General features: G+C 49.4%; 1 protein-coding gene and 1 long non-coding RNA gene across 2 annotated transcripts in view; one reads left to right on the forward strand and one right to left on the reverse strand.

Annotated features, from left to right (window-relative positions):
- Window positions 1–17,821, forward strand: part of QSOX1 (quiescin sulfhydryl oxidase 1) — a 40,910-nt gene extending 23,089 nt beyond the window's left edge. Inside the window, exons 6-12 of the mRNA XM_077157161.1 lie at window positions 147–292; window positions 2,633–2,767; window positions 4,892–5,021; window positions 7,946–8,068; window positions 8,880–9,027; window positions 13,709–13,888; window positions 15,909–17,821. Of these exons, the coding sequence (XP_077013276.1) occupies window positions 147–292; window positions 2,633–2,767; window positions 4,892–5,021; window positions 7,946–8,068; window positions 8,880–9,027; window positions 13,709–13,888; window positions 15,909–16,696 (1,650 nt within the window). The 3' untranslated portion in view covers window positions 16,697–17,821. The remainder of the gene's footprint in view (window positions 1–146; window positions 293–2,632; window positions 2,768–4,891; window positions 5,022–7,945; window positions 8,069–8,879; window positions 9,028–13,708; window positions 13,889–15,908) is intronic.
- Window positions 17,822–20,858: 3,037 nt separating this feature from the next.
- On the reverse strand, window positions 20,859–25,077 carry LOC143678883 (uncharacterized). Its single transcript, XR_013173460.1, has 3 exons — window positions 24,869–25,077; window positions 21,588–21,770; window positions 20,859–21,332 (listed from the first exon to the last, which is right to left on the reverse strand). It is a non-coding gene; the product is annotated as an uncharacterized LOC143678883 (long non-coding RNA).
- Window positions 25,078–25,956: the final 879 nt, after the last annotated feature.

Raw genomic sequence — 25,956 nt, forward strand, 5'->3', positions numbered from 1 at the left:
GTGGTCAGCTGTGTGTTAGATGTTGACGGCATAAAGAGGTTTTTCTCGTCACAGTGGTCTGCCCTTTGAAAGGTTGAGTCTGGATAGCGCACAGCTGCCCTCCAGGCCCTGTGCAGGGCACTCAGGATATCCTCCTATCTCTGCAGGTGACCCTGGACCTGTCCCAGTACAGAGACGTCACCGTGCGCAGGGTCCTGAACACAGAGGTTGACGTCGTGAGCAAGTTTGGTGTCACAGACTTCCCATCTTGCTACCTGCTATTTCGGAACGGCTCTGTCTCCCGGGTTCCTGTGTGAGTGCTGTGTCTTTCTGTCCCCTCTCTGCTCCCTCCCTTTCTGTCCCCTTTCTGCCCAGAAGGGTAGCCAGCCCTCCACAGTAGCCAAGTCCTTTCTGCTGTGATTATTCTTCTGAGGCGTCTCTGGGCAGGTGAGGAGCGCCCTGTGCAGAAGCAGATGTCTGCCTCTCTGGATGGGTCAGGGCCTCTGCAGCCAGGAGACCGAGACAGGGCCCAGAATACCGTGTCCAGTGCCTGGGCACACCCAGCGTTGGTGCCCATCCCCACTGCTCCTGCACTATCCCCTCTGCAGTGCTGGCCTCCCCATCCTTCTGTGTTCACAGACTCATTGGCAAGCTATAGTCCTGGCAAGGACTCAGATATGCCTGACCCTCCCTCCCTTTGGTTTTCTAATTGCAGAAAAGTTCATTAGGAGCCAGACAATGGCCAGTTCCAAATGCCAAGTGAAAACAATCAGGCCAGCCTCAGCCCCTCTGTCAGGCTCCCGCTGCTAAATGGCCTGCTAAATGGCACCAGATGGTACCTCGGTGCCCTCTCTGGGCAGATGATTGATGTCAGGCTGGCCCTGTAGGCAGGAGCTCGAGGGCCAGGGAGATAAAGAGCTGCCTGAGGTGCTCAGCGAGCTGCCCCTTGAGGCCGTGAGTGCCGTCCTGAGGCTAGCAGCCTGGCCACTTGCCCTCAACCTACCCTGGCCCACATCACCAAGAAGCACTGGGGCAGACCTGTCAGCTCGGCAGACGGCCCCGGGGAGAGGGAGGAGCTGTCTCTCTAGGCAGGCCCAGGAAGTGCCATTCTTAGAGGGGAGAGGCAGCATTGTTCCCTCACTTGGAGTTGGTAGAGGGGAAAATTGTTTGTGACGATGCTGCTTGTGAGCCATCTGCTCAACACTGGGCCAGGACAGCAGCGCGGAAAGCTGTGCTTCCCGCTGCCAGCTCTCCTGGGGGCCTAGTGCGCTGCTGCATAGTGCATCCCTCTCCAGGCAGCCCTGATGCTGGCAGGGGAGAGGGAGAGTTTATGCTGGAGAGACATTTCCTGCCCTGAGGACTCCTCTCTATCAGAAGAGAGAAAGAATTGAAAAGGGTTTTAAAAGAATTTAGAGGATTTGGGTGATTTTTCTTATTACACTGTATTTTTTATTGTGATAAAATACATACAATATGAAATTTGCCACTTTAGCCATTTTTAATTAGACCATTCAGTGGCATTGGTTACATTCACAGTGCTGTACAACCATCATCACTGTTTTCATTTCCCCAACAGACAGAAACTCTGACCCATCAAACAGTAACTCCTGTTCTCCCCTCTACCAGCCCTTCTCACCTCTGACCGACTTCCTTGTCTATAAATTTGCCAATTATACATCTTTCATATAAGTGAAATTATGCAATATCAATCCTTTTGTGTCTGGCCTTTTTCACTTAGCATAATGTTTTCATCCATGTTGTAACATGTATCAGAACTTAATTCCTTCTTACAGCGGAATAGCAATTCCATTGTATGTCCAGACCACGGTTTGTTTGTCCATTCATGGTTGATGTACACTTGCATTGTTTCCACCCTTTGACTATTGGGAATAATGCTGCTACAAACATTGTGACAAATATCTGTTTGAGTCCCTGTTTTCATTTCTTTGGGGTATATACCTAGGGGTGAAATTGTTCGGTCACACGGTAATTCTTTTTACTTTTTGAGGGACTTCCAAACTGTTTTCCACTGTATATGACTTGAAATCACAGACCAAACTTCCTTGGCTTCTGTGAGAGTGATGTCACTTAGTGCTGCCTTGGCCCCAGCTCGTGAGTGGGCCTCTTCCTCACAGCCTCACACCATTCTGAACCTCTGGACTATAGGCAAGGAGGTCACACCCAGCACCCTCAGTCCAGAGAGTGGGGGAGGAAAGGCTGATAGTTTGACTCTCCTGTCCATTGGCAAAACTGACAACCTAGAGCCCTTCCAAGAGCCACAGTGCAGGTTGAGGAAGCTTCAGACCCAACTGCTTTCCCAGGCTGGTTTTAGGGGGATTTTCCGCAGCATATGCAGTGAGTAGAAAGGCTAAAGTGAACACAGCCTCCCCAGTTTTATCTCCCTGAGAACAGGATAAAACCAGGTTTAAATTTCTTACCTTTTTCGGGGGGGGGGCAGGCACCAGGAATCGAACCCGGGTCTCTGGCATGGCAGGCGAGAACTCTGCCTGCTGAGCCACCATGGCCTGCCCTAAATTTCTGAATAAACATTTCTGTCAGATGGGCCACCCCATTCCCTCTTCTGACGTTTATTAGCTCTGGAATTTCATTCTTCTGTACTCACTGCCTCTCATCTATGGTTTTCTCCTCACAGGCTTACGGAATCCAGATCCTTCTACACTGCTTACCTGAAGAGGCTGTCTGGGGTGTACTCGGAGGCTTCCCACACCACGATTGCACCAGCCACTGCCGGTGTGACAGCCCCCACTGTTTGGAAATTTGCAGATCAGTAAGGCCACCTAGCTCACCCTATCCCTTCCCCATATTCCACCTTTTCCTCTGATCACGGACCCCCCCCCCCCACCCCACATAGGCATTCTTGTTCATTCTTGCTCCTTGTCATGATTTTAGCATATGTCATTCTGAGCCCAGACACCCCTGTGAGCTGGCCTTGGCCTTCAGGGGCCCCTGACTGACTGCCATGCACAGGAGAGCTGTGGCTGTGTGGGAGGGGCCACTGGCTGCAGGCAGTGCTGAGGCAGCATTTAATTTTGTCCTTCATGATGGAATAAACACTTTCCAGTGCCCACATTCCTTATGCTTTATTCAAGAACAAATAGAATCAGCTTGGAAGGATACTCTGAAGCCTCCAGGCCAGCTTCCCATCCAAGCAGTTATTTCTTCAGCAAATATTTTTGAGTGCCTGCTGTGTGCTAGGCACTGTGCATACAGAAAAAGACAGTGCATATGCAGTGCCTGCTCACACAGCTGGGGCTTACAATCCCCTTTACCGCATTCCTTTTCAGAAGGCATCCAAACTTACTTGAATGCCTCCATTGACATGGAACTCACTACTTTTTAAAAATATGTATTTATTGAGAAATCTTCACACACATACAGTCTATCCACAGTATACAATCAATGGCTCACGATATCATAACATAGTTGGGTATTCATCACCATGGAAACTCACTACTTTTTGTGTTGTAAGCATGAGAAAGCTGCTGTTCTCTCCCTGTGGCTCCTTGAGTTTTGCTCTTATGGTAGACATCCTGCCCATTGGGTGGAGAGAGGGAGACTGAACTGTAGATCTCTTGCTCTGGCACCCAACTGCACATGAAGTAGAAACGGCTGACCAGGGAGCTTGGAGCTGAGTCAGGAAGGTGGCCTCCAGGAGAAGATTGCCCATGAGAATTAAGGGAAAGGGCGTCTGATTTCAAGAAGGATTTTCCTCCTAGCATGAGGGACTTCAAGGGTGGAAAGTGCTAATGGAGATGTTTTTGGTAAATCAAGGGAGAAAACCTGAGCACAGGAATGATGGTAATCATACCTGGGGCTCATTGGCTTTGTGTGCCAAGCTCTGCAGTGGGTGCCTTCCATATGTCATCTTATTCAGTCACAGGGCTACTTCTTGAGGCAAAACACAAGGATGGAGAAGTAAACTGAGGCCCGAGGATGCCAAAGTGGAGCACTAACAGGGACTTCGCCATGAAAGTACAGTGCAGGAAGTCACCATGCTTGCTCCGTTAGGTTTTAGGTTGGCCTAGTTAACTTTCTGTAACTTGGGGAGGTGGGGGAGGGAGGCAGGTGTGGTTAGCCTGTTTTATAGATGAAATAACAGAGGCCCAGGGAGGTAAAGCGAACTGCCCAGGCTACAGAAGTCATTCACTGTAGAGCTGAGGCCAGAACCCAGGTGTCGGGAGGTAGGGGTAGGGAGCAGCCACTCTCAGGGGGCTCTTCCCATCAGAGCCCTGAGCCTGGACCCCAAGGAAGCATGAAGGGCATGCAGTGGCGCACCAGCGTGGAACTGCTGCCTTAGAGAGCCGAGATGGGACTGGACCTGAGACTCGAGGTCTGGCAGTTGTGAGCACATTAGCCCTGAAGTAAATACGATCACTGCCTCCCTGCTTGTACCCCAGCACTGGTGGGCAGCCACACCCTTGGGCTCGCTCACCTGTTCAGAGCCATGCTGTGTGCGTTACCTGTTGGTCCATCTGTCCATCCCTAGAGTCTTTGCTCAGCCTTCCATTAGTGGACTGATTAAAACACCTTTAGTGAATCCGAATTAGAGCTGGCCTGGACCTGGAAAGGGGAAAACCTGACTTTATGCCAGGAGCTGCCAAGGGCTTTACTTTTAAATTTCATTTCATTGATTTCGTTTTAGTTCCCAGCAGCCTACCTGTCAGGACCCTGTTATTATTCCCATCTTACATGTGAGGAATTGAGGCTCAGAGTAGTTAAGTAATTTAATCAAGGATACATAGCTAGTTGGCAGCAGAGTCACGTGCTAACTTAAATTCTGTGACCAGCAGCCATGTTCCTCCTTTTCTCTCTCTTAGCCCCCACCGCTCTTCCTCAGTCCTGTCCCATGGATAATGTCCCTTTCTCTCTCTGCTTCCCTCTGGGTCATAAGCTCCAAGATCTACATGGCTGACCTGGAATCTGCACTGCACTACATCCTACGAGTAGAAGTGGGAAAGTTCTCAGTCCTGGAAGGGCAGCGCCTGGTGGCACTGAAAAAGGTTGTGGCAGTGTTGGCTAAGGTGAGCAGGGCTGTGGCCCCATTTTCTGTGCAACTACACACATGATTAGTGAGCATCCCTGCAAGCCAGGCCCTGTGCTAGCCCCTCCCTCCGGGAGCTCCTGGCTGGACATCTGGACCAAATGTCTGGCTGGACATCTAGACCCACAGCTCTCGCAGTCCATGGTTCACTATAGGCTGCTACTCTCTGGTCTATTACGTCTCACACCAGCCTGAAATATTCCAGGAACCACCCCCCATGGTGTGGAGGTGAGAGGGCCCCAGGACCAGATACCTGTACTCCTTTCTCTGCCATATCCCTTCCTCTCAGAAGGTGACATGTGTGCTGCCTCTTTCCACTGCATCTGTGTCTCCTTTCCTTCCAACCTCCTCACTGGTTTCATATCCACTGCCAATGCTGCCCTACTTAAAACCTGTGGTTCTTGCTGCTGAGTCAGATGTGGGCTCTAGTAGCCTTGAGTGGCTGCCTGCAGACTCCTCTGCTCTCAGCCCCTAGTGGCAGACCTGATCTGGGCCCATCTTCCTCTCTGCAGGTCTGTGGGCAGCTGGGGCTACCTGTGGAGGGGATTTGTGTATTTTTCTCCTATAAACTTCCTGACAGCCTAGTCTCCCTTTCCCTTGCCTTGCCCAGTCATAGCCCTCTTGCTCTAAGTGGCTTGTGAGGTGCATGTGTGATTTCACCAAGAGGACCCTATGAGGTGATAGCCAGTGCCAGTCTGTGGCTTCTCACAGAGGTCCCAGGCAGAATGAGCCCGTTTTTTGGCCCATCCTGGCAATAGAGACCTTGTCCCGAGCCCTGAGAGCATCTTGATTCCCCAAATTGCCAAGTCCTGGAGCCCATAGAATCAGGAGAAACAGACATGAGTGGTTCTGTGTGCCGACCTCCTGCCCAGCGCCTGAGGGGAAAACCTCCAGGGAACTTTTCAGGCATGCCTCTGAAGGGGCTGAGGGGGTCATCCCATCTCCCCCTAGCCCAGCCCGCTCTGAAGAATTCATTCCAGGGAAATAGTTTCCTGTGGGCCACTCGCATCTTAAAGCTGGTTTTCTTGTTTAGCCTCCAGGGGGGCTGTTTGGAGCCAGGATGAAGGAAAAGAACAAGATGAGAAAATACCTAAGTTGGGCAGAGGCTTAAGCAGCACCCTCTTGGTGGTGCCATCCTCAGCAGGCTCTGGAAATGCGTTGGGGATGAAGGAGTCCTCCCAGCCAGGAGCCAGGGTCCTTGGGGAGGACAGAGGGAAGCCAGAAACACACTGGGGCAGGAGCAGAGGTGCCTGAGAGCTCAGGCTCTGACAACCTCGATGGAGCTTTGCCCACGCTCCTCCTGGGGACTGCAGAGTGTTCAGGCCCAGCCAAGGCTTAGGTTGCTTTTCCCTGAATAGTAATAATAGTGATTGCCGTTTCTTGAGCTCTGACGGTGCCAGACCATAAAGCGCTCTTTGTATATTAGCTTATTTTTATATCTCACGACAAACTCCATGAGGCAGGTACTAGTACTATATATATATTTTATGCATCAGGAAACAAAGGCTCAAATGGGCAAAGCGCTTTGTCCAAGGTCTTCCAGCCAGTGAGTACCTGAGCTGGGATTTGTACCCCCATTTCACCCAACCCATTGCATGGTACAGTGCTCAAGGGACCCCAAAGGCCTAAAGAGTGATAGTGCTCACTCTGCCTGGCTCGGCCTCTGTGAAATACCAGCTCGGAGCGTGCCCTGTTGAGAGGCACTCTGGAAGTTCTGCAGGTGCCCTCATGCCCCATCTGCCTGAGCAGGGCCTCTCCCTGCTTTATCCACTCCCTCAAGTAGGTGTCTGGGCAGGGACTGGCCACTGGGTGGCATGCAGTCACCAGGGTTTCCCTGCTCCGAGGATTCACTGTAGGCCAGAGCCCTTCAGTTTATCCTTCTCTTGACACCACAGCCTTAGAAGGCAGAAGGTTCCATGTCAGGATGTCGGGTGAAAATCATTGAGAAATGGTGACTTTAAGCTGTAAATCTGTGTTGTGAGCCCCTGAGGCCAATGAGAGCAAACCAGGAGGGAATATGTCAAAGCACAAGATTCTTTCTAGTCACTTCTCATTCTCGGGGAAGGTGTCCAGCCCCTGAGGTTTGATAAGAATATTTAATGGTTCGCTCTGAGGACTATATATGTTAACAGGTTTTTCTGTTTAGTTCTTTCTGACTCAAGTTGCGTCTCTCAGATGTTTTTCTTTGTTCTTTTTGTTCTACACATTTCTCAGTGTTATTGTCCTCCGCACCTACCTTTTTGTGGTTTTATCTGACCTGCTCTACAGCTGCGTCTTTCTTTCTCCTGTCTTTCATGCCCCTGCCCCACCTCCCCACCCCCCTTGTTTACACATGCACGCACAGACATATCTTTCTCCCTGGAGTCCTTGTGGTTTTAAAGTGCTGATACTAATCAGATTTGAGTTGACTTATTGTCAAAGTAGCTTCTCATGTTCCTGAGAGACTATTGGGAACTACCATCAAGATTTGGCTATAAGCCCCTGGACTGCCTTGTCCCCACTGGCAGTTCATGAAATACAGATGAAAGGCTTTTGCCAGCCTGGCCCAGCCCATCAGTTAGTCAGCAAGTCAGCTGTTCCATCTGAAGGACAGCTGAAGAGAAGACCATGTGGCCCAGCGTTCTTAGCAGCCCCCAGGATGGCCCGAGTGCTCAGGCCTTCCTCACAGTGGGAACCTGAAGCTTTCAGTGGAGGAGAGCCTCTCCTCTTCCCATCACCCTACCCCAACCTTACCAGGTGCCCCAGAGAAAGGTAGTGAGAATCCGCACTTGTGCATTAGGCAGAATGTTTTCCTGGTAGTTTTGCAGCATTCCAAAAAATGGCCCTTCCCATGTCCTTCTCCAGAGCTGTGAAACTCGGAGAATTGCTTCTTGCTCTACCACTTCTACTTGTTCCTCCCTGTAGTACTTCCCTGGCCAGCCTGCAGTCCAGAACTTCCTTCACTCCACAAATGACTGGCTTAAGAGGCAGCAGAGAAAGAAAATTCCCTACAGTTCCTTCAAAACTGCCCTGGACAGTAGGAACGAGGTAAGTCCTGGAGGCAAATGGAGATCTTCTCCCATTCTTTGATACTGTGGAAATGGATGGGTGAACACTATAATCTCTGACCTCCTTTACCAGTTTGCACTGGGGTAGGAGTCACTGATGTTGATTGGAATCTTCCATTGATAATTCATAAACTACTATTCATTGGGCATCTATTATGTCCCAGGCTCTGTGCTAAGCTCTCTGTGTGTATTATCTTATTTAATTCTCATAATTTTAGTGGAAGGTAGCTGTTATCCCCATGTGAACAAATGGAGGGCCTAAAGTTAAATTAAGTTGTCTAAGATCACACAGCCAGTAAGTATTTGGCCTGGGGTTTAAAACTGGCTGTGACACCTCAGAGTTTTTAACCATTGCTCTCTCTTGCCTCCAAGATTATCATGCACCTCAGCATGGCTTCTCTGGTCCTTTCCAGAGTAGGGACGTGGGCTCCCACTAATGCTTCTGTTTACAAAGGTGGGCCACTGGCTACCAAGTGGCACAAAATCTTGCAGCCTTGCAGGATGCCGAAGCTTGAAGAAACCTCAGAGATGAACCCACTCATTTTACAGATGGGGAAGTTGAAATCAGAAGAAGAATCTAATCTGATCTGCATTACAGGTTTTCAGAGCTGCTGCTCCTTTAATGAGTGTAGCCAGCAGAAGGAAACCCTCAAGGTGACAGCCTGAGAGGGAGCACGTGTGTCTTAGGGCTGTGTGCTGAGCTTGGAGTCTCTTAGATGCTTCTCTCATCGCTTCCCATCTCATCTCTTTTCTTCTCCACATAACACACTCCATTCATATGTATCCCTCAGGGTGATGTTATCCCAAAGAAGGTGAACTGGGTTGGCTGCCAGGGGAGTCAGCTACATTTCCGGGGCTTCCCCTGCTCCTTATGGATCCTCTTCCATTTCCTAACTGTGCAGGCAACTCGGCAAAATATGAACCACCCACAAGGGACAGGTAAGTCCTGGGCCAGTTCACCCCAGGGTGCCTCTGACCCTGCTCTGTCCTGCTCTCCGTGGAAACGGGGAGTGTGTGATGACTCCCTGGAATCACCCCACTGGCTTGAGAACCGGTATACGTCAGTCTTTGTTGAGCATCTCCAAAAGGCCGTGCACCGCTCTAGGTGCTGGGAATACAGCAATGCCTAAGACACAGAGACCCTGCACTCAAGGAAGGGGCCAATGTTCTAGGGGCAGGAGACAGATAATAAACACATAAATAGAGAACTTCAGGTATGACAGTGAGTACAGAGAAGACAAAATAGCGAAAGAGAGGGGTTTGGGGGGTGGTGGTGCTGCTGCTTTTGAAACAATTGGACTTCTCTGAGGTGGTATCCCTATACCGAGACCTGAATGGGGAGCAGGAAGCAGCTGTGGAACGATCTGGACAGAAACCCTCTCAGGCCAAGGACCAGCAAATGCTGAGAACAGGTCTAGGGTGTTTGCAGCCCCCAAAGAAAACCAGAGTGGAAGAACTCTAGGAATGAGGGAGATGAGACTGGGGAGGGAGGCAAAAAGAGGAGGTGAATGCAGACAGGCTTGGAGGTCTTGGTGAGAGGCTTGGATTTGTCTCAGCATAATAAGAAACTATTGGAGAGTTTAAGCAGGGAGTAACACGAATGATGAATGCTTTAGAAAGCTTGCTGCCTGCTGGGTGGAGGGTGAGCTGTAGTGTGGCAGGGCAGCCAGTTAGGAGGTTGTGGAAATAGTCCAGGAGAGCTCGCCTGGACCCAGGTTGCAGGTGTGTAGATGGAAGATGTAGTCAGATTTAGGAATACTTGAAAGGTAAAGCACTGATGGGATTTGATGGAATGGATGAGGAGTATGAGGGACCAGGGACTCAGGGTAGACACCTGGGTTGTTCGGCCTGAATATTGGTGGGTGATGGTCTTGTTTGCTTAGAAATGGAAGGCTTATGGGTGGGAGGGAGTAAATTGGGGAGGAGTAGTATTCATTGTCTGTTTTGTGCCTATTAGCCATCCAAGTGGAGATGTAGACAGTTGAATCCGGAGCTGTGGAGAGAAGTCCAGGAAGGAGATGGGACTTCTGTGCTCATTAGCACGTAGATGATCTTCAAAGCCACGAGCCAGATACACTGTCTAGTGGGCAGGGAGGGAAGAGTGCTAAGGACAGAGCTCTGGGACACTGCAGCCTCCAGACCTCTGCTGGAGGCAGAGGGGATCACAGAAGAGACTCACAAGGGGCAGCCTTGAGATTTCAGGAGGGACCCCAAAATAAAGGCTTTCAAGAGGCAGATTGTCGTCAGCTGAGTTAATGCCACAAGGAAATCCCTGGCAGACGTGCAGTGGTATAGATGAGGGAATGTCCTGGTTGGATTGGGCTGCAGAGACAGTAGAAGGCAAGATATTGGCGATGATGGGGCAGTAACTGCAAAGTGCTTTGGGGTCAGAGAAGTGTTGGCATTTTTCTTTTGGTTGTTTTTTATTTTTATTTTTTGTTCATGTTTATAGAATTTCCCTTTTTTAAAAAAATGTTTTGGTTTGAAATAACTCCAAATTTACAGAGAAGTTGCCAAGGACATTACAAAGTAACTCTTTTATACCCATTACTCAGATTCACCATATACGCATCATTATCTTTTCCTTGAACCATTCAAGAATATTGGCACACGTTATGTCCCTTCATCTCTTTTTTTATATCACTATTACAAATTACTTAATTAGCACAAGGTAATAACTACAATAACAATAAATCCACTGTAGTGAACAATTACAAATACCCTTATTTTTGTTCATTCCTCTGTCTTGAGGGACTTTGAGTGATGGCCACTCTGGCTGCTTCAGACTGAGAAGGGATGTAGATATTATGGGGCAGAGGAATGGAATTGTTTTGCTTGCGGTGACCATTCTCCTTGCTTTTGGGATGGGGCTGTTCCATCATCATTATTTTGTGAGTTGTCCATGGCAGGTCCAGGAACTGGAGAGTGGTGTTGACCACATACCTGCTCAACCAGTACAGGAACAATCCGGAGGCTTTAAGTCTCTGAGCAATAAACTTAACAAGTAAATTGAAAATTATAGGTTCAAATAAAAGAAGTAGAAGATTCATGATTAGGGGGATTTATAAGTGAATATAACTATGTTGCATTGGGGAAATAGCTATTCACAGATTCCCAGATAGAGCCTGCCAAGGGAGTGTTGATTTCATGAAGCTATGTGGTTTGCCTATGGTGTCCTGACGTCCCTAAGGCCCTCAGGAGCACTTTTGTGTGAGCCTTTGTGTGCTATCACAGTTTGTGAAATCTGGCTGAGACCTGCATGAGTCTTCCAATCCATGAACACGAATGTCCTTCCATTTATTTAGGCCTTCTTTTATTTCCTTTACAATGTTTTATAGTTTTCTGTGTACAGGTCCTTTATATCTTTGGTTAAATTTATTCCTAGATATTTGATTTCTTTAGATGCTGTTGTAAGTACCTTTTTTTTAAATTTCCTCCTCAGATTTCTCATTGCTGTGTATAAAAGCACTACTAATTTTTGTGTATTGGTCTTGCATCCTCCCATTTTGCTGAACTTGTTTATTAGCTCTAGTTGTTTTGTTGTAAATTTTTAAGACTTTCTATATATGTAGAATCATGTCATCTGCAAATAAAATTTTCTTTCTTCCTTTCCAATTTGGATGCCTTTTTTTTTTCCTTGCCTGATTGCCCTAACAAGAACTTCTAGCACATTATGAATAGCAGTGGTGACAGTGGACATCCTTGACTCATTCCAGATCTTAGAAGAAAAACTTTTAGTCTTTCACCATTGAATAGGATGTTAGCTATGGGTTTTTCTCTCTTTTGATATAGGAAGATTCCTTTGATTCCTATCTTTCGAAGTGTTTTTATCCAGAAAGATTGAATTTTGTCAAATGCCTTTTTGCATCAGTTGAAATGATCAAGTGGCTTTTCCCCTTTGATTTGCTAACGTGGTGTATTACATTAATTGATTTTCTTGTGTTGAACCAGCCTTGCATGCCTAGGATAAAATCCACTTGATCATGATGTGTATTCTTTTAATGTGCTGTTGAATTTGATTTGCAAGTATTTTGTTCAGGATTTTTGTATCTAAATTCATTAGAGGGATTGGTTTGTAATTTTCTTTTCTTGTGCTATCTATTTCTGGCTTTGATTATAGGATGATATTAGCTTTATAGAATGAGTTAGGTAATGATCCCTCTTCTTCAATTTTTTGGAAGAGTTTGAGCAGGATTGGTGTTAATTCTTCTTGGAATTATTGGACGAATTCACCTGTGAAGCCATCTCATCCTGGGCTTTTCTTTTTTGGGAGGTTTTTGATGACTGATTCAATCTCTTTACTTTTAATTTGTCCATTTAGGTCTTCTGTTTCTTTTAGAGTCAGTGTAGGTTGTTCATGTGTTTCTAGGAATTTGTCCATTTCATTTAGGTTGTCTAATTTGTTGGCCTACAGTTGTTTATAGTAAGCTCTTATGATCCTTTTTTTCTGTGGGGTCATTGGTAATGTCCTCCCTCTCATTTCTGATTTTGTATATTTGCATCTTCTTTTTTCTTTGTCAGTCTAGCTAAAGGTTTTTAGTTTATTGGTCATCTCAAAAAAAAAAAAACAGCTTTTGGTTTTGTTAATTCTCACTGTTGTTTTTTTATTCTCAATTTCATTTTTTTCTGTTCTAATCTTGGTTATTTCTCTCATTCTGCTTGTTTTGGGGTTGGTTTGCTGTTTGATGAGAATATAGCTGCAGGTGAGGTAGTAGATGTCACCAGTGGTAGGAACTGAGGTGTATGTAGGTCAAGATGCTTGGAGCTGGGGAGGTCAGGGAACTGAGAAGCAAGGCATGAACTGGTGTGGACACTGAGGCTGCAAGGCATGATGGCTGGGAGAGTGGTAGTGAGGAGAGCCAGATGCTGATGTCACAGGTGGATAAGGAGTAGGACTAAGGATTGGCTTTTAAAGGTTTCTGCAGCAGGAAGGAGAGGGAGTTTGGAAGCAGAGGACAGCAGGGAGGATACCTACTCACATCCTGGCCTTAAGTATATGACTGGGAAATATACTTTATATTTCCTGAATATATACTGAAATATATACTGAAAGTACCAGGAGTGATTCCCATAAGGAGAGGGGAAAGGGGATTAATGTTGTCTGCAGAGTGAGATCCTGGAGTTAGGGCAAGAAGTGGGAAGCAGTAATCAGAGACCTTTGCTGTCAGCCCAGAGGGCTCAGTGGAAGGATGTGTATGTGTGTGGGGAGGGGCGACAGGGTAAGGGGAGATGGACACTATCAGGAAGTGTGCAGAGCCACATCAGGGAGGATTCTGTAAGTACCCAAGGTTGATGAGGCACGGTGGGGTTGGCCCTGCAGGTTGGAGCAGGAAACTCAAGGCAGGTGGGGCAGGTAGGAGTGTGGGGACTAGGGAGGCTGGTGCTCCAGACTGCTGTCTCTTCAGCCGCATCAGAAAGAGCTGGAGTATCCTGCTGAAGAGTCAGGACTTTATCCTGAGTGTAAGTAAGTGAGGAGTGGCAGAGAAGGGAAACGGGTTTAGGCGTTTAGGAGGAGATGTGGTCAACCATGAAGTGACTACTAGAAAGGAGAGCAGTGGAGGATGGTCTGGGAAGGAATGGCAGTGGGGTCGCTGTGAGTGATGGCTCCTTTCCTTGGCAGCCGACCCCCAGGAGGTGCTCCAAGCCATGCGGGGCTACATTCGCTACTTCTTCGGCTGCCGGGACTGCGCTAACCACTTTGAGCAGATGGCCTCTGCCTCGATGCATCGGGTAGGGAGTCTAAACAGTGCTGTGCTCTGGCTCTGGTCTGCCCACAACAGAGTCAATGCTCGCCTTGCAGGTAAGGAAGCCCACCTCTAGGGCTGGAGTTGCTTACAGGGGGAGGGCAAGCGTCCAGGTTACAGGGGAGCCACGGTGTCCTGGGCCCTAGGTGGGAAACAGGGACGTGCATCATCCCCTGTGTACTGCCCGCAACTCACGATGCGACATGGCTCTGAAGGCCCTTCCGTTTGCCCTGCCATCCCATATCAGGGTGCGTCAGGATCAGCAGACCCAGGTTCTAGATGAAGTAACCAGGGCTTTTTTAACTTGAAGACCCTGGTCTTCTGATGCTGTTGCTCACTTCCCTCCTCCAGGGCCGCACTTTGCCTTTTGGGGTCCCTCTCCTACCTCCCCTCCTCTGCTTTCTGGCTGTTGGCCCTTTATTCAGACAAAGCAGGAGGAGAGAGTTGAGCTTTTCCACTCCCTGGGAGGGGACTAATGATAATGGGCTGGAAAAGAGACACGGGGTCCTTCCTGAAAGTACCAGGAGTGGTTCCCATAAGGAGGCACCCCTGTCTTCTCTGGATGTCCCTCATTTACAGTGGTTTCTTTTTCCCATGCACAGGAGTCTGATGGGTTCAGCAGGCAAAGGCGTTAGACTCTAGGGGGTAACCAGAAGCTGGCAGGCTGGGGGGAGAGCCATCTGTGGACAGGCGGCTGGGCCTCTCTGGTGGGGAGGGGGAGGTGCATGTGCTGCCAACAGGCCCTCTAAGGCTGGGGGCTGGGCCTGGGGGCGGAGCCGAGGTTAAAGGAGCCGCAAGGAGCAGGTGGCAGTACAGGCGCCTGCCCTTGGTCTTGGTCTCCTGGGACCCTCTGGTGGATTTTGAAAAGAAGACACGTGCCTCTCCTCCTCCTGCCCCTCCCTGCCCCACCTCCTGCCACCAAATGCTCCATTTAAGCACCCAGCCCCATGACCTCAGCAGCTCCCAGCTTCCCTGGGGACCAGTGGGGCAGTGCTGAGTGGCCCTGCCTGCTGCTGTGGGGCCAGGAGAAAAGCAGTGCCTCTCTGGTGGGCCCCTTGCAGATCAGGCTAATAATAATGATTATCAGGTACATGTTGCCTGCTCAAGTTTCTAGGCCTAGTCACTGGCAGTGCTCACTAGTTCCAGTTCCTGGCATCTACTTGTTGCCCCCTCCCCAGCATAACCATTCTGACTTTGATATCACTTGCTGCTGTTGCAGCTGCTTCATTGTGGCCAACAGCTTCTATTATCCTATCAAAACTTGTCGAAGGGGGGCTTCCTCTGAGAGGTATGGGCTGATTAGCATTATTTCCTGGGCAACGCTGGACGAGGGACCATGCAGGCCTTCAGGAGTTCAGGCTGGGGGTTCTGCCTAGAGTGGGAACACTGCGTGGCTCCCAACAACCTGGCAGTTGAGAGCAACTTCCTGGTTCTCAGGGCCATTTTTTCCACTCCGACCCCAGGCCTCCCCACACCCATTTCACAGAGGCCACCATGGAGGACACTGTGCTAACAACACATGCCCCGAAGAGCTGCACCCAGAGACGGGCAAGCCCCTGTGGCATCACAATTGGGAGCAAACTCTTGTTTTAAAAATCGTTTTCCCTTTAATTATAAAAGTAGTATACATTTGTTGTATAAAATTTGTAAACTTTCAGAAAAATGCAAAAGAAGATCTTAAAAAAATATCAACAGATCAACCAAAGTCTGCCAAACAGACTATTCCAAGTCTTCCCGCCCTTTACCACGTGCGGTCTGGGGGTGCACATTGGCAGTGAAGGCAGCAAAAGGAGGGTTTGCTGGGAGCACTGGGCAGTGTCTGGAATGGAGCTGTCCATTCTCCAGGAATCCTAGAGGGCTGGGTGTAGGGGAGGAGGGGGCCATTTGCTGAGCTCCTGCCACGGGCCAGGCCCTGTGCAGTCCTTTATCTGCCGTCTCTCATGGCCCAGCCTTTTCAAGGACAGTGGCAAGCCCTTTTTGGAGATGAGGATACGGGTGTCCTGAGGGAGGAATGAGGTTTGGATTTCCAGTGGGCCCAGTGTGTCACAGCCAGCCTGCATGTGCTTCCTTCCCCAGGGGCCCCCAGTGAGGATCCCCAGTTCCCCAAGGTGCAGTGGCCGCCCCGTGAACTCTGTTCTGCCTGCCACAATGAACTCCGGGGTGAGCCTGTGTGGGACCTGGGTGCCACCCTCCACTTCCTCAAGACTCATTTCTCCCCGAGCAACATCGTCCTGGACTTTCCCCGAGCTGGGCTGGGCCCCCGTAGGGCCGCAGAGAGGAGGGCAGCCACCCCAAGAGGGCAGGAGCTGGCGACTGGAAACCCACCTCTGGACCCCGACGAGGACGCTGAAATCACTGTGGGCCCAGGGACAGTGTCTCCCGGAACCACCCTCCGAGGTGTTCCAGCAGAGAGGTCTGGGGCACATCACCCCCAGGAGCCCAGCATTGGCCTGGGCACAATCAACAGAAACCCGAACCAGGGGCCTCCTGATTTCCTAGAAGAGAGTCAGAGGGGTGAGTTGGGGCAGCCGCAGGGGCAGCCACGTTTGAACAGGCGAGACACAGGGGCAGTGCTGCTCGCCGAGCTCTGGGCTGAGGAAGACCTCGGAGACCCTTCAAAGCTGAGGCGTGTGGGGCGCAGCTCCAAGCAGCTGGCCAGCATCCCTGAGGGGGACCCCGAGGCCAGAGCTGGGCGGGGCCAAAGCCAGTGGCTGCAGGTGCTAGAAGGGGGCTTCTCCCACCTCGACCTCAGTCTCTGTGTGGGGCTCTACTCCCTGTCCTTCATGGGCCTGCTGGTCATGTACACCTACTTCCGGGCCAGGGTGAGGGTCCTGAAGGGCCGCTCCAGCCACTCCGCAGCCTGAACTGTCCCTCTGGGGTGGGGGCGGAGGGGGGAGAGGGGCTCTTCCATGGCGCTCTTCCAGCCCCCACCACATCACTGCCCTGCCCCCCCCCCTTGCTCCCTGCCCAACCAAGGAAGGTGACCAGCTAGGAAAACCAGTTGGTCTGGTGAACCTCTTTGGGCGTGCTGGGAAGGAGTGTTCCATAGGCGGGATAGGATCCAGGCTGTCTGGCAGCAGCGGGGAGGGCAGCCCTGGGCAGTGGAGGTCACGGAGGCTGAGTCCCTGGCCTGCCAGCCTCAAGTTCCTGTTTTCAGCTTAAAGTCCTGCCCCCATTCTTGCTGAAGCCTCAATGTCGCTCGCTTGATCTTGGCCCCAAATTGGGGTGAGTAAAGCCCCAGTTTCCAGGGTTTCTCATCCATAGGAGGGTGCCCTGGGCTGGGTGGGCTGGAGGGGAACTGCACTGCCTTCCAGGGCTCCCTCCGCCCCTCCCTCTGGACACCAGGACTGTGAACTGAAGGGAGGAGTGCCTTTGGCCTGTCATCCCCCAGTGCCTTAGATGTGCTGAGTGGGATTTGGCTTCACAGTGGGGTCCAGAAGTTTCTCCAAGTCATGCTGGCCTCCCAGGTGAGGTTTAAGTCAGGATTTCTGGGAAGAGAGCTCCTTCCATAAACCTCTGCTGCAGGCAGTGCAGGTCTGAGTGGCGCAGACTTGCTTGGCTGGGCAGGTGATGGTGGTGAGACTCTGTGTGAATGGTCTGCTTGGCGGGACACAGTGACACGGTGGCCTGGGACATAGGGACGGATGTTGGGGTCTACAGTGCCTTGGCTCTGGGCTTCGCTGTGAGAGATGATAGCCTAAAGCCACAAGAAAAGATGATTGTTTTGAATGTGCTTTTTTCCCCATTGGGCTTTATCCCTCTCCAAGCTGGCTCTTTTGTCTTTGTATTTTGGCCTCCAAAAATAGATGCTAGTTTTTTAATGTGGAGGATGCTGGGTTGAGGGTAATGAAGGGGGTGTCCCCTCCAGCTTGTAGGAGTTAGAAGGGTCTGAAAGGAGGGCTAAACTGTATCCATGCTGGTTTCCCACTGCCCCACTGCTTGGTGGAGGGGTATGTGTGTTTGTGGAATAAATTATTTTTTTAAAGGCACGCATCAGTGTGATTTTTAACTTGCTGTTTAGAGACCTAGTGTCCATGCCTGGATAGAATACCCAGAGTCCAGCCTCACCTAGAATCCAGCCAGACTTCCCCCAGCACATATGGCCCCTGGCCTGCAAGAGAAGGTGCTCTCGCCAGAGCCTCCTTTGTGGGGAATGCCCACCTTTCTCCTGGACAGTGCCCTTCTTACCCACTGCTCCCCACCCCTGAGCCCTCTGTGCCGCGAGCCCCTTCACTCCCCAAATGTGCTGAGAGTAGGCCTCAGTGGATATCCAATCCTGCCTTCTCCTGTTCTTCACCCACCCAGGGAACACCTGCCTCTGTGCCCTTCTCTGAGGAACCTTTGTCTGCATCCTGCAGCCCCAGCCCTTCCCAAGGAAGGAGAGGGCTTGTTTGTGAGAACCGGGCCAGGCTGCTCAACAGGACAAAACCAGCCGGGATTAGAGAGCCTGCCCCTAATCCGGCCTGCTGGGCTTTCCGGGGATCAGAGCAGCTGATAATGACCCTCATTAAGGGGGAACAGGAGCGTCAATCGGATTTGGGGTTTTCTGTTTGACATCTTCACTCTGCTCAGATGGCCTCAGCACTGAGTCATGTGGGTGGGATGCCAAAGACATTCCCTTTACTGTGGAAGCTAGGGTGGGAGAGGCGTTTGAGCAGACACGGGCCAAACCTCCCTTGTTCCCCACTTGCTTCGTCCCCATTTTACCTCTTCAGCTGCCTGGTCCTCTAGGCATATTCCTACCTTGAGCCTCTCTCCATGAGCCTCCTCCATGGCTTCCCTCCCTAAGACTCCTGTTCTGGTCATCCACCTGCTCCCTCCACCCTCCTGGCTGCCTGGTCATGTCCCTTGGCTCTGAAAGCTGAGAGGTGGAGCACCTGAGGCCTGGGCGGCAGCACCTCCCAGCACAACCTGGGCTGGGAGTGTCCGAGACCAACACTGCAGCCTGGAAGGGGGTGAGAGAGGCCTCCGAGGCCGGCGTCCGAGTGTGCTCACTGCCCAGACCACCGGGCACCCTCGCCACCGCCACCCGTGGCCTGGCAAAGTGTCAAGTGCAGAGGATTTCTGTCGATAAGTGTTCCCGCTCCTGCGATCATTTTTTCTAAAACCAAATGAGTGTTTAGAACTAGGGCCGTGCTGTAAGAGCTGATGTGAGCAGCCCCAGCCCCGCGGTATCTGCCCACCGGGCCCTAGACGGGAAGCCGAGCCCTGTTTGAGGCCCCCCGGGCCCGGGCAGGGGAGTGGGAGACGGCCACCTCGGAGCTGCCATGAGCCTCCTTTTGCCCTGTCCCGGCCCCTCTGATTGATACACAGGGAATGGGCCTCTCCCTTCGCACAACTGCTGCTTTTCACCTTGATTTCCCTTGGGCTGTTGTCGGCAGCATCCAGCATTGATAAACCCAGCCTCGCCTACCAGCTGGTCCCCTCCCCCACCCGGCCTGCCAGGCAGGGAGCCGGGTGTGCAGTTGGGCGCGCCGCAGCATTCTCAGTGGTCCCTCTGCACCGTGGGAGGGCCCCCGCTGCTGGACAGAGACACTTGCCTCTGGCTGGGATGCTGGGTTTAGGAAAAGTTTCCTAGAGGATGAGACTGCTGAGCTGGATTGTGAAAGATGGGTAGGTGTTGGCAAGGAAAATAAAGAGGAAAAGTTTATCTCAGGGGCAGAAGAAAGCACACGAAAAGTCCAGTATGGCAAAGAAAAATAGTAAATATAAGAAATCCTAAGGAAAACACTTGAAAAAAAAATTTTTGCAAGACTTTTTCAGTGCTGCACTGAGCTAGAAGCTGGAGATCAAACAAAAGAACAGGTCCCTGCTGGTTATGGAGCTTTCATTCTAGAGTAAAAAGATGGACAGTAAGTGAGGGAAAATGACAGATTGTGATAAATGCTCTGAAGGATAGAGACCCACAGGAAGAGTTTCTCTGGAGGATGAGGAACCAGGAAGCAGATTTGTGTGTGTGTGTGTGTTTGTGTGGTGGTGGTGGTGGTGATGGGGTGTCTGAGGCTTGAGAGATTGGTGGGGAGGGACCTCAACCATGGGGGGGTCCATTCAGAAGCCCCCTGTGGCCTGGGATGGATGACTCCCCCCCCCCCCCCCCGCCCTTTGACCTGGCTCCTCCTCAGCCTTGGGGTGGGGGATGGGGAGCCCCAGGTACAGCCCGGCCTCTGATGTGGGGTGGGGAGTGGGCTCCAGGGGACCCAGCACATCCTTGGCCCTGGAGGAAAGACTGAGTTGGGCACAGAAGGAGTCTTCAAATCTGTGCTCTGGGTGAGGAGTCAGTCTCAGCCTTTGGAGAGTATCCAAGGCCTAGGCTGAGGTACGGCTTCCAACCTTAGTAGCCTTGTGACTTTGGACAAGTTAATTTACTTCTTGACGTCCTCAGTGTCAGTGGAGATGAACTACGTACCTCACTGGATTGTTGCACCATCCTGGGCACACGGGATGTGCTCGATAATAGCAGCCTGTTGTCCTGGTAAGTCTCCTGCCTTAAACCACCCAAATTCGAGGGGCCCCATTCACACTGTGCTCCGGGGAGCCAGTTAAACGGGACATTCTGTGAAGGGGTCCCTGGAGTTGTGCCTCCAAGGGGCAGCCCTGAGCCACCCCAGCAGCTGCCTTTACAACCTCCCAGAGAGTTTGCGTTGCCTGAGGTTTTGCGTGGGAATACTGCCCCTAACCCCAGTTTTCCCTGGGAGTGGTGGATCTATCTGTGAGCTGCGCTTCCCTGTAAGCCCTTTGGTTTTGTTTCTGTCTTAGAAAATGTTTATACTATTACAGAATTATTAATAGTATTTGCCACTTATTAAATTTTGCACTTTTTAAATCTCATTTAGTCCTTGGCTATCAGTATAATTTTTTAACTTTTTATTGTATAATGTAATAATAGTTCTAATATAAATATTATAAATATAAATATTTATATAATATTTAGTACCATGTAGATACTCTATTATTATAATATAAATATTATAATATATAAATATAAATAATTACTTGTACAATTAAAAACAATTTTAATGAGCCAAGAACATGAACATTCATATTCAATTCATAATGGAAGAAATGCAAAGGTCGATAAATGTCTGAACCAATATTCTACATCAATAATCGAGGAAGCAAAAATTAACAATACAACTTGATGCTGGAAAGGTGATAATGTATGTTGGTATAATCATTCCAAAAAATAATTTGGGGTTATGTGTCAATCTTACAAATGTTTATACCCTTCGATTCAGTAAGTTTTCTGCTCAAAATCGAGCCTAATGAAATAGAGACAACCCACATGCCCACCATCAGAAGACCTGCCACTCTGGGCCCAGTTCCCACAGGGCAACAGGCCACAGCTGCCCACTCTCCCCTTTGCCTTCCCAACAGGAGGCCGAGGGGCAGTTCCCATTTGTCATCAAGTTTGCACTGCTGAGGTAGAAGAGGAAATGGTTCCTGCACTCCTGTCACTAATGGCACGGGCCATGTTTCAGGAAAGATGGAAGCAAGCATCATCTGTGAAGTGAAGAATATTCCAGTATAATCTGATGTTTAGGTAAAGCCTGTCTGTGTCTGAGAAGGGACTTAGGTCACGTCACTCATTTATTCAGGTGCCTGGCCCCATAGGCTTCTGAGTTGTGGCCTTACTTTAGACCAGCTGAGACATTACTTTCTCTGGGATGCCTTCCCAGCCCCCCAAGCACCTCCTTGAGCTCCCAGAGCCCCCACAGCGCCTCCACTAGGGCACTTGGCACACTGCAGTGTAGTCACCTGTATTGTCCTCTCCATCAGCTGCCCTGGTCTTCCCCTTTCCCACTGCAGCCTCAGGGCCCAGCATGAGGGCTGGCATGTAGTAGGTGCTCAGTAAATATCTCTTGAAGGAACAGGGATACATTTCAGGATTTGCATCTCTCAAAGCATGTTGTTCACTTTTATACTCCTGCGTGTTTTCATCTGTTAAGGAGATAATACAGGGTTAAAGGCACAGCTGAGAATGTCCTGCACATAGCAAGGGCTCCATGCACGTGCCTTCTTTATGAATGGCAGTGGTCCGGGGGTTGGGGTGGGGATTGGACAAGAAACAGAGCGACCAGGCAATCAACCTGGCTGTGATCAGCCAGGAGAGGCACAGAGGGCCAGGCTTTAGAGGTGACAGCGTGCAGGCCTCTGCAGCGTGACTAAGGAGCACAGAAATGAGGAGCATTGGCCTACCCGGGGGAACTTCATAACAGGGCTTTTCTCAGAACGTTCAGGATCATTCCTCGAAGGCACAAAACACTTTATGTCCTCAAAGTCCTTCAGCGATCTCCAGGCCCTTTCTCACACTTTGGCCTCTTTCACATTTAATTTAACCCATTGTTTGGATAGGTAATACATGTTTAAGATATTAAAAAAAAAAACAAAACCTCACAAGGACAGGGAGTGAGGTCTTCCTGCCTGGCCTCCCCTCCCCGGAAGTACACAGCACTGTTAGTTTCAAGAAAGACATAATACACTGTATGTGTCATGTGGTACCTTGGGTTTTGGGTTGTTTTTTTAAACATCTAATGTCTTATCTTCAAAACTCTTCCATGTCAATATATACAGAACCTCCAACAAATGCACCATATCACAGTCTCTTTGGCCCTCTCCAATCTTTATCTCCTTCCGGGTCTCACGTCTGAGCTCCTTGTTCCGTCTTTGGCCATCACTTCCTCATTTCTAGGGGAAAGCCTGGCTCCTCCAGCTCAAAAATACAACTTGACATCTTCCTCACAAAGTCTGCTCCCTCTTTTGACATGCCTGTTTCCAGCAGCGTCCTTTACCCTCTCCCCAGGAGAGAAGCCTCCTCTTTCCCATCCCATTGACAAATTCTGTTTTCTCTGCCCACTTTCCTCTTTCTCACCCCCTTGAAGGCTGTGGTTCGGCCCCTGCTTACTGTCTCCCTCTTGCCTCTAGGGAGGTAGGCCAAATCCCTGAGCACCATGGCCTCCACTCTCTTACCCTGTCATGCTTTCCCTAGCTTCTTCCATTACAAATCATGGGCCTGTGGCTGACTAGCTGTGTGACCTTGGGAAGTTATTCAATGTCTCTGAACCTCAGTTTTTTCAGTAACATCTAGGTACTGGGGATGTAGTATGAATAAAGGGGAAGGTCTTTGACTATAATTTTGTGGCAAGATGGTAGAAAGAGAGATTATAATCAGTCAAAGAAATAAATAAGCAAGGATTCCACATAAGGATGAATGGTATGGAGAAAATAAAAACTGGGAAATGCTTATAAGGGATATAAACAAAGATCTTGCTAAACAGACGGATATTCTATGGTTATGGATAGACTAACGATGTAAAGATGAAATTGTAAATTTGTTCTCAAATTAATCTGAAATTCAATGTGCCAACCAAATTCCAGAAGACCTTTTTTTTGGTTGACGTCACAACAACATTGTTCAACATGTAGATGGATAACTAAAGGTCCATGAATTTGTTTAGTCAGCTTTGGGGGAAAAAAAAGCAAGATGGGAGATTTGCCCTATGGGAACTAAAACATACTACAAAAAAGTCATAGTGAAAAGTGCGATTTTACCCTTGGATTAAATAAATGGACCAATTGATCATAATAAAAAGCTCAAAGACAGACCCATGAATATATGGAAATGTGACATGTAATAAACGTGGCATCATAAATCAGTGGGGACAGTCAAGCTGGGCAAACCGGCTTACTATATGAAAAGAAAAGACACCTGGACCTCTGTGTTATACCAAAGATGGGCTCTAACAAGACTTAAAAACCCGCCCATGAAAGATAAAATTACAAAGCTAAAAAGAAAACATAGGAAAGAATATCATTAAGACGTAGAGGTGGGAAAGCACTTCTTGAATAAAACCCAAAAAGCGCAAATCATAAGGTGAAGTGTGGATGGACTTCTTTGGCCATGATAAAGAATTTTTGTTCAGTGTAGGAAGGCAAAGGCGAGTTAGCAGTCAGTTTACTGAACAGCCCGAAGTTATTCGCCATATCTGGAAGTGCCCCCTCCTTCAGCCCCTGGAGCCCCAGTGTCAAGTAGGCCTGGCAGGAAGTGCTCCCTGCCCCCAGCCAGGGAGAGGCAGGGCTCAGGTGGGAGAGCGCGGGGTACAGGGCAGGTGCATGACCATGCGAGGGCCGCGGCCAGGTTTGCACCCAGCCACGGGCGTGCAGGACCAGCGCTGTAATCCCTCAGACCAGCTCCCATCTCGGCAGTCACAGACCAAACCCTGAGCACCAGCCCTGAGATGTGTGTGGTCAAATGGACAAATTACCCTGACGAGTTCCAATTTTCACTCTCCAGGAGCAATTCCCTGCAGGCCTATTCCAGAGCGGCAAGTGTGAAATGTGGCCTTCATGGTGGATTACCAGCCTAAAGGAAGCTGTCACCTCCCAGGCCTGGGGGACAGCGTGAGGCTAATTCCATGGCTTCTGTTTCTCTCTGGGAGAATTCTTTTCTGGGCCCAGCCTGTGACAACACTTTCTGTCACCACTGTCCTTTCTCTTGACTAAACAGACTGTATCAATTGTGTAAGGGGGAGGGGACTGTGCTAAATTATCCCAAGGCAAATCGGGGCAGCAACAAGTGGGGTGGGATTTCCTGTGTGGGAGAGTGGAGGGGGTTGGCGGGAAGGTGGGGCTGTGTCTGAGCAGCCAGGCCCCAGAACTGGGGCTGAGGGGCCGCTGGAGCATGTCTTGGGAAGGGGGAAGCTTGCCTCCTTTCCTTCCCTCTCCCTAGTCTGTCTGGGTTTTCTTTGGGGAGGCGTTCTGCTTACTATCATTGCATAATGAATGATCCCAAATTATTCTTTGGCTCGTGGCTGCATCTCTCTCCACCTTCACATCACCTCCTCCTCTGTGTGTTTGTGCCAATAGCCCCTCGACCTCTCTCCTAGCAGGAGACATGTGATTGCCCTTTAGCGCCAACCTGGCTAACCCAAGTCAAACTCCCTCCCTCAAGACCCTTAGTTATCTTGACCACCTGTTATATGCACCGCTTCTGAGGATCAGGTCATGGGCACGGGGAAGCCCTTTTTTAATCCACACACCTGAGAGGGTTGGACCGAGCTGGACGTCCAAGATGCCCCCTCACAAGGCTGACCGTGGCTGCGGGTTTGACTGGGCCGTCCGCCACGGCTGCCTCAGGGTAGCTGGACGTCTTCCATGGCGTCCCGCTTCCTGCACAACAAGCATCCCAAAGTGTCAGATTTTTTTTTCTTTTTCTTTTTCAATTTTTTATTAATAAAATCAGTCAACATACAACACGAACATTCTTAACGTATGAACATTCCATACTTGGTGTGCAAACAATGGCTCATGATATCATCACATAGTTGTATATTCATCACCATGATCACTTCTCAGAACATTTCACACCACTCCAGAAAAAGACATAAAAGGAAAAAAGAAAAAACTCATGCATACCATACCCTTTACCCCTCCCTCTTACTGACTACTAGTATTTCCCTCTACCCTATTTATTTGAACATTTATTCCCCCTATTATTTATTTTAATCCATGTTTTTCACTCATCTGTCCATACCATAGATAAAAGGAGCATCAGACAAGGTTTTCGCAACCACACAGTCACTTTGTGAAAGCTATATCATTATACAATCATCTTTAAGAAACGTGGCCACTGGAACACAGCTCTATAGTTTCAGGGGCTTCCCTCTAGCCTCTCTAATACACCTTAAACTAACAAGGGGTTATCTATGTAATACATAAGAATAACCTCCAGAATAACCTCTCAACTCTATTTGAAACTCTCAACCACTGACACTATTTTGTCTCATTTCTCTCTTCCCCCTTTCAGTCAAGAAGGTTTTCTCAATCCCTTGATGCTGGTTTTCTCAACCCCTCTCTACCTCTGGCTGACTAAATGATTCCTGGCCGGGATGCACTCAGCATCCTGAGGAGAGGACAGATATCAAAAGGCATATTTTAGAAGATATTTAGTTTCTCAGAAGCAGCTTAGATTTGTAAGTTGGTTCACCATTTTTGGAGAACTTTTTGGCAGTATCTATCCAACTCATAAATGTGCATGCCCATTTCCAATAATTCATCCTTTAAGAATATTTGCACATATGTACAAGAGTGTTCATGGAAGCATTTATAGTAGCACAAACTAAATTAA

The sequence above is a fragment of the Tamandua tetradactyla genome, chromosome 4, assembly GCF_023851605.1.
Source record: "Tamandua tetradactyla isolate mTamTet1 chromosome 4, mTamTet1.pri, whole genome shotgun sequence".
In the NCBI taxonomy this organism is placed as follows: domain Eukaryota; kingdom Metazoa; phylum Chordata; class Mammalia; order Pilosa; family Myrmecophagidae; genus Tamandua; species Tamandua tetradactyla.